Here is an 8,153-nt window from a genome sequence, read left to right as displayed (position 1 = left end):
TTCTCCGAAGTAAATAGCAACAATTACAGCAACAGTACAAAACTGTTCTGTTGGGATGGCAACAGTAAAGACTCAAAAGACAAGACTTGAAGCTTAAGATTACATGTTATCTCAAAATTTAAGCCCATATGTATACATGTGAAGTTGCGTTGTAGTCTATATTTACGGGACGTTATCGCTTCTTTTCTTTGCAACCTTAATTCACTATAGTATACGCACCTGTTAGTTACGCTGCGCCAAAGAGGGGCACAGAAACCTATACGAAATGTGACTCTCCACTTCCAAGATTGGTGCATAGCAGCTTCTCCCCGTTACAGAAACCGCGCCAAAATCTGCAAAATCACTGTCAGATCTCATGAGTGAATAGAATCCTATACCCCATATGGTTTGCGTGCCGGCTGAAGAGCTATCCGATTTGGTGTAGAAATATTACTAGGTGAAAAAATGGATTTGCACAAATTTGCTCTCGGCAAATCTGTAGCAAAATTGAGAAAACTGAGGAGTGAATCAAAGGCAAAGATGGTAAATGCTACATTTGCCTCCTTATTTACAACCCCGTAGTGTTTTTTGGTATGCAAATGTGGCATTTACCATCTTTGCCTCAGATTTACATCCCAGTTTTTACATTTGTACAACATATTTGCAAGGAGCAATTTGAAATCCATTTTTTTCGTCCAAAGCCTTGTTGGCTAGATGCCTTGCGAGCCTTGATCAAAGCCTCCCTTTCAATAATTGCTTCCTACTTAGTAGAATATACTAGGCTCAAGTGGATCTTTTCCCCTCAAAAGGTTTTTTCTTGGAGAAGTGGTCATGTTTGTATCACCTTTCAAAATATTTGCGTTCTCTAACAATAGAATAAAAACAAAAATGAACAAACGCCCAAGTTCGGAACACTATGATCTGCGGCAGAGAATTTCATAACCTTTAGTTGGTCGAGGGTGACTACCAAAATTTAATTCCATTTTAATCCAAATTACGCATACTGGCTTGGTTTCAATACTTCACTTATTTTCTGTATTTGAAGATATTATGGTTACCATGGCTTTTTTTTAACTAGCCTACAATTTGTCATCTTTGAGACTATCACCACCGTGTTTGCCTCCTTAATAAAAAGTGAAATAGGAAATATTCACCTCTTATTTTTTTGCTCGGCTTATTGAATTTACTTCTTTCTTTGACGTCCTCGTTGATGTCGTCTGTCGTCTTGCTCGCTTTTAGGCTCCCTTAATGGCCATGTTCGCACTACCATTTTAAGTTGTAATCTTGTAGTAATAAATGGGTCAAGTGTACTAGAGCGGTTTTCATTTGAGTGTCGAAAAGTAATTGGTTTTGCACTTTCTACACGATGCGATTGGCTTAAAAGATTCGCGCCACCTTTTCATCCAATCAGAAGTAAAACCAAAGCCAATTGTGACGCGCTCGCATGCATTTTCCCGCGCTTTGCGTCAGCCACATGTAATTACTTCGAGTTTTGATTGGTTCAATGTATTGTCTGTGTCCTACGTGATTGGCCAGAGTAATTACTTTGGTTTTGGTTTTACGACACTCAAACGAAAACCACTCTATTATCTCATTATAGCAATACTAAAGTCATTTGCAAAACGGTATTTTCAGCAAACCGACCTAAGCGACGTTGACTCAAAATCTTGATGTTACTGATATGAGAAAGAATAAGGCAATTGACCTTTAATACAAAAACAGAATCAATCCATTCAAAGGTAACACTGAAATTACCCTATTTGCTTTTCCAAAGATGAAAACAACAATATACACTGAAATCACGTTTGTTCAAGTATTCAAGAAGACTTTATTTTCATGTTCACTTAGTTAATACATTCTCTTTACTGGTTTATTAATGGCAACATAGAACTACCATCAAGAACGGACTGAAAGCTTTCCTTTCATTCTCCTGCTAGCAGCAAGTGTTTAAGGCCAGCAACCGCGGACTGGAAACCCGCGTTGTAGTCAGTAGCCACCTCGTTCTTAATAAAATCCTTTCTGTTGTCCACGTACTCGTCATTCTTGCCCGGGCCTCCCACTAGCGCGCCGTACAAAGTCTGCGGATTGGGAGCTGGGCTATTGAAGTTGTCCCATGTGCAAGGGGCCGGGGAGAGAGGGCATGAACTGCTGCGGTGATGTGGTCTCTCTGGTGGATTGTTACCGAAGCCCACCATGAAACTGCGCCCACTGTCACCCAACATATAGTGAATTTGCTTCCTGGCAAACTCACGGAATGCGGCAGTTTTAATGCCATTATCAGCAGCAACCAGTGCTAGGAAAGCTGTGTTGGCCGCGTAACGGTTTGGACCCCATTGATCGCGCCACGCAAGGCCTTTTGGTGTGTAATGAACCTCGTGATTTGGAAGCCAACTTGTTATGAAGGTGTCCACGGCCTGTTTGTATGAAGCTTTCTGAGTGATTTCTGCCAAAAGAAGCTGTACTCCCGCTTTCTTGTCATCCCAAGAAAATGTCCAGGGTTTTCCACTCATTCCAAAACTTGAATAATACTGTTCTGCTTTCGTGAGGTACTTTGCATCGTTAGTAGCTCTGGATTTCAATGTAAGAAGCATAAGTTGCTAACAGTAGAGAGGGTTACTTTTGTTATAAGTGGAAGAGTCTTAACCTTTGCTTCCGGCCTTAGATATCTGGTACAGGTCAAAGTAATTAAAGTGTTTGAAACAGGACCCCTATTCCTTGGCACTTAATTAAATCTGATAACTGCATGTTGCATTGTATGTTTTTTTTTTGTGAGGCAATTTATTTAGGGCCTCGTTATGTTATCGTTTCATTATAAAGGGTCGGGCTACATACCAGTAACATCAGGTGACCACTGCTGTTTAAATTAAAAATATTTCGCCTTAACCATTTTTTAATGATATATGCATATGCTTTGGACAGACACTGAAAGCTTGATCTTTTATATGACTTTTTGAAAATGAGCAGGGCAAGGAAACTTTTCAAAATGTTATTTGTGTCTGGGGATAGGCAATATCAGTCCGAATAAGAGGGAGGGCGGTAAAAATACTAGAAACGATGCAAAAAAACATCAAGCTCAGAATCAGGTCCCAGTTGTTTTTAAAATTGGTGGATAACGCTATCCACTGGATAACGCAATTGGTTTCCCTAATACGTTTCCACTGGACAGTGATTTATCGGGTGGATAACCTGACTATCCATCGTTTGAACAACTGGGGCCAGATGTTTAAGTGCTACGATAGTGGACGACTAATCACGTCAAGGCTAGTCTTTATCTTTAAATCTGGAGGGAAATATTGTATTTTGCGTTGACCTGAAGGCTCACCTGTACAACCAAGCAGCTGCCCAAACCAGTTCGTCCTTGTAACCACTGAACGAGCGGTAGAAACTGGCAGCATTTGGAATGGAGTCACTGTACACTCCGCGATTGGTATCAGCAAAGTCGTACAAATCTGCAGCGTGTTGTAGAAGATTCATGGAATATCCGATATTTGTAGATCGAAAGGCAATAGAGGCTGCCGCCATGGCAGCGGCCGTTTCCGCAGCCAGCTCCGAGCCTGGTTTCTGTGGAGTGATTTTGAAGGCGGGTCGAGCCATAGTCATATCCTCGGGTCTGCCCCAGTATGCGTGGTCAGCATTTCCATCACCAACCTGATCACAGAAGCAGTTAAATTAATACTTCAAATTAGCCTGGCGTCAGTGGCGCCTTCCTTCTTTTTCACACGAACAACGTTCCATTGTAAAATAAGAATATGACTAACTACGTTAGATTTCAAATTCTGCGATTCTTGCATTTAAGGCATCAAAACGTCTTGCCCCTTTATAAAATATCGAAAGCCTATTGACTAAATTCACATCTACTCGAACAATCTAATGTCAGCTTAAGGCTTGCTTACACAGGTTTAAAGTGAACAAGCAAGTAAGTCAGTACAGGGTGTTTCAAAAGTTCGTTCCGATTGTAAATTGTATTTTGAGCAAAGCATTTGATACTTCCTTCGGCAAATGTAAACTGATTCAGGTAAGAAATTATCCAAATAACCGTTCAAAGCAATTTCAAACTAAAATTTGAAGAAATTATAATTTTTCTAAATTTTTGCCCGAACTGTACACGTACGCGCGGCTTTTTCCCCCCATACTTTTCCTGCCATTTTGTAGGTTATCTATTTTGGTATTTTTATCGTTTTCTTTTATTTTCTCTATTCCTTCATGAAAATGAAGGCCTACACTGTTCAGTGCTAGAGATCAGGCATCTATTTTTATGGTCTTCTGGCCATTCAGTCGGAAAAAAAAAAGCCAAATTGTTGAAGAAGTCTGAACGATGACCAAAGAAGTGGTCAAAAGTAAAGACCTTAGAAAACAAACCAAGCATGAGTGGATGGCCGTTTTTTCTCAAATTGTGTGAGAAATACTATCGAAAAAGCTGTAAGGATATGCGTAATAATTCCTCAAAACAGAAAGGTAAAAAAAATTCAACTTCACATTATCGATCAAAGTTTCGAGCACAACGGTATGGGGATAAGTTACAAAAAAAAGTTGGAGAGCCTTGAAGAGAAAAAAGCGGTGCACACTTTATGCAAGCATGGTGTCAGAAGGATTTGCCAACTTTATACCAAAGGAGGACCGGCCGGCAAACTCACGTGATGTGAACCCCCTAGGGACCATCTGGATTATCGTAGACGAGACAACATACAAAGATCCAGCCCCCAAAACACTGGATGAGCTAAGACGGTGACTACGCTTCGCCTGGAAGAATGTGGCTTTGGACACGCTTCGGAAGCTCGTACATTTTATACCTCACCGCTTAGAAATTGTCAGAAAACATACAGGAAGACATTCTGGTTACTAATATTTTAGTTATTCAATGTTACATGAATAATGAATAACATGCTAAGTTTTAGAAAAGGTATTTTTTAATTAATTAGTGAAATTTAAGCGAATAAAAAATCGGAACGAATTTTTGAAACACCCTGTATATATTAAATAAACTCATTTATGCTTCAACGTAACAAACTATCAGCAAATATAGATATGACTATCATTTACGACCCACCTGACCATAGAACTCATTCTTTTTGGTGTGTGCTTTGATGAAGTAGTCCAAGGGCCATTTAATGCAGTCTAACATGTAATTAAGCTCACCAGCATCTTCGTAAGCATCCTTATACTCCACTAAACCCCAAGATAACATGGTAACACTAAAAGCCATTGGAAAACCGAACTTTACATGATCTCCTGCATCGTACCACCCACCGGTCAGATCCTCACCGCTATATCCGCGATCATTCAGCGCGGAGTCTTTCCGCCAAGGAACACGGTTGGAAGGGGGAAGCTTACCTGATCTCTGAGCTTCATAGAACAAAATGGAGTTGTGAAGGACTTCGTCATAGTTGTATAAAGGAGGAGAACTTGTGGTTGGTGACTCCGTGGTTGTAGGTGGTTCTGTAGTGGTTGGTGCCTCTGTGGTTGTTGGTGGCTCTGTGGTAGTGGGTGGCTCTGTTGTTGTTGGTGGCTCTGTGGTTGTTGGTGGTTCTGTTGTAGTCGGCGTTTCCGTGGTTGTTGGTGGCTCTGTGGTAGTCGGTGGCTCTGTAGTGGTTGGTGGTTCTGTGTTTGTGGGTGGCTCTGTGGTGGACGGTGATTCTGTGGTAGTGGGTGGCTCTGTGGTGGTTGGTGGCTCCGTGGTTGTTGATGGCTCTGTTGTAGTGGGTGACTCTGTTGTAGTTGGTGGCTCTGTTGTATTGGGTGGCTCTGTGGTTGTGGGTGGTTGAGTAGTAGTAGAAAGACATTCCCCTTCGCCTCCGCCAGCTTCCCAGTTTTCTTTACGACGAAATTCTATTTCAGCTTCTTTTGGTGCTTCAGAGTTCATTCTCTTCCTCCCTATGATAATCATCTCGAGCTTTGAACATCTGTCAATGAACGCGTTGTGTTGTCGATTTTCCAATATGTAGATCATGCGGTCCTTAGATCGCCACTTTCTTTTTGCTTTTGGCGTCTGCAACACCCTGACAGGTTTAGGAAAAGTTAGGGTCATTGTCCATCCACCTTCGACCTTTTGCTTCATAGTAATGCTGATATTCATTTTAAAGCCATTTGGCCACTCTTCAAACAGAACGGCCTTGGATATTTCTTGCACGGGAGGGGTGGCTCCTGGAGGGTGGATCGTCGGGGGTGGAGTCATGTCACATTTGGCATTTCTTCCCGGGTGTAATTCCAGGGTAACTGATGGAGCCGCTTCGTTGGCTTTCGCTTTTTCACCGATAAAATCCATTTCCAGCATTTGCCCAGCATTGAGGTTCGCATTGTACTGACGATTTCTCAGGCAAAAGACCTTGTTCACTTTATCTGAAGAAATTTCTTCAGCATTCGGGAATTGCAGCCGACCAACTGGTTTCGAAAACTTCAGCGTCATTTTCCAGCCTCCCCTTACTTCTTGTGTCATCACATGCTTAAACTTCATTTTGAATCCGTTCGGCCACTGATGATCCAATTTCACTTTTATTTCCTCACCCAGTCCAAGGGTGAGAAAGCTCAGCAGCGTAAAAACCCCCTTCATGACTTGTAACGTGTAAGTCTAGAGTCAGAAAGACAACCAATTCAGATTTCAAACAATATGCAGTTTAAGCTAGAGCAGATTAGTAATCTAAGACTGGTTCACTTTTGAAGACCTCGTTGGTGTTCAATAGAAAAGAGGGGACGAAAAAATTGTAAGTTGCTAAAGGTTTCAATGGAATTCTATGCAAACTATGGCCGGATTTCTTAGCAGATTAGCTTAAGTGTCCGTAGTGCTCGTATGCCGAACAAAAAGTGCCAGCAAGATTTACATAAGCCTTACGTACTATGATTTCAATCGAGGTCTCGTACCATTTGAAGATTGAAAATTGAAAAATGAGGTGATGTAGGAGAGTCTGTACAAAAAAATGTTTAGTAAAAGTTGAATTTAGCTATGACACAATCCCAGTCCCAAAAAAATGATCACATTTAAATGATTATATCAAACTGCTGCGTTTCTGTCGGAAGCATTGTATTGTAAAAGTACAATACTTCAGTTACATGTAGGATTCCTTAACAGAAGTTGCAATGTATGATCTGGTAATTGAAACAATATTTTGCCGTGGCCTAACTAAGAATAGTTACCTTCTAAAATGTAGAAGTTCTTCTACGATTTTCCCACACTTCCCGTATTTATGAAACAGAGTTCTTATTGTCCATAAAACCACTGCAGATCAATTAGCAAGTGTGGGGCATATGGGAGAATACACTTTTAATACCAGTCTCTGTTTGAACAGGCGTAGCCCATGTCAGTTCTAGGAAACAATGAGTATTTGAATAAGAAAAATTGCGCTGATTGACGTAGCGGCAAGTATTGTCTTGGTCATAAAAACTGCTGTCTTGTCGCTTCGTTTTGTAAACTCCTGTGTTTCAAAAGGAATGAAAGAAAACCTTTAAACCGTTTGTCTTTTTTCCTTTTATTTCTATAGGTCATTACGTTAACCACGTACGTTGTTCACAGTTTTTAAAGTACCTGCAATTAAAGAGGTTTAGAGGGCTAATTTTAATATTATTGGGGAAAAAAATAATCTTCTCTTTGTCTTATCTTTCATTCATCATATAACACCAAAGTTAATCTGAGTCTTTTCAAGATTCTTCTTAACTTAAGGTGTGTACATTAGATAAGTCCGTATTTTAATAACACGAACAAATTACTTTTTTCAAAAATCTACCAAGTTTTAAAAAGCTTCACTTTAAGCAATTATAATTATTGTTATTTGCCGTTACATTACTAAGTAAAGGAAGATCTCGGCACCAAGTATGTGCTAAGGACTATAAAGTAAACAGCATAACTATATTCTTATTCCGGGCAATAAGTTTTTTTTGTTATTTAAAAACAATTGTTTTAATAACTTAATACTATATTTTTCAACTCATGTAAGCTAGTGACATGAAACTGATATTATAAGGCAGTTTGTCTTTGAACAAAATAAGGCCTATAATGGGAGCTTAAGCTCTTTCTGTAATGATTATTGCGACAAAATAGCCACTCCGGTATGCTTAAGGAGATCAGTGGAGATAATTTCTATTTTTTCTGCTAATTCAAACAAGTGCTAAAGGAAGATCCGTTAGGTTCCTTACCTTGGACACTGGTCTAACGAAAGTATAAGGAATAAAAACTGAAACAATCA

The 8,153-nt window shown here is 40.0% G+C and overlaps 1 protein-coding gene across 1 annotated transcript; it reads right to left on the bottom strand.

The window, feature by feature from the left end:
- Window positions 1-1,814: 1,814 nt before the first annotated feature.
- Window positions 1,815-7,206, bottom strand: LOC140928354 (uncharacterized). The gene is made up of 4 exons (XM_073378093.1): window positions 7,108-7,206; window positions 5,027-6,544; window positions 3,302-3,627; window positions 1,815-2,547 (listed from the first exon to the last, which is right to left on the bottom strand). The coding sequence occupies exons 2-4, from the start codon at window positions 6,524-6,526 to the stop codon at window positions 1,902-1,904; spliced, it is 2,472 nt and encodes an 823-aa protein (XP_073234194.1). The 5' UTR covers window positions 6,527-6,544; window positions 7,108-7,206; the 3' UTR covers window positions 1,815-1,901.
- Between the last annotated feature and the right edge of the window lie 947 nt (window positions 7,207-8,153).

Source organism: Porites lutea, chromosome 2 (genome assembly GCF_958299795.1).
Source record: "Porites lutea chromosome 2, jaPorLute2.1, whole genome shotgun sequence".
NCBI lineage: Eukaryota > Metazoa > Cnidaria > Anthozoa > Scleractinia > Poritidae > Porites > Porites lutea.
Note: the sequence above shows the minus strand (reverse complement) of the source record. Positions and strands in the feature narration are given on the sequence as shown.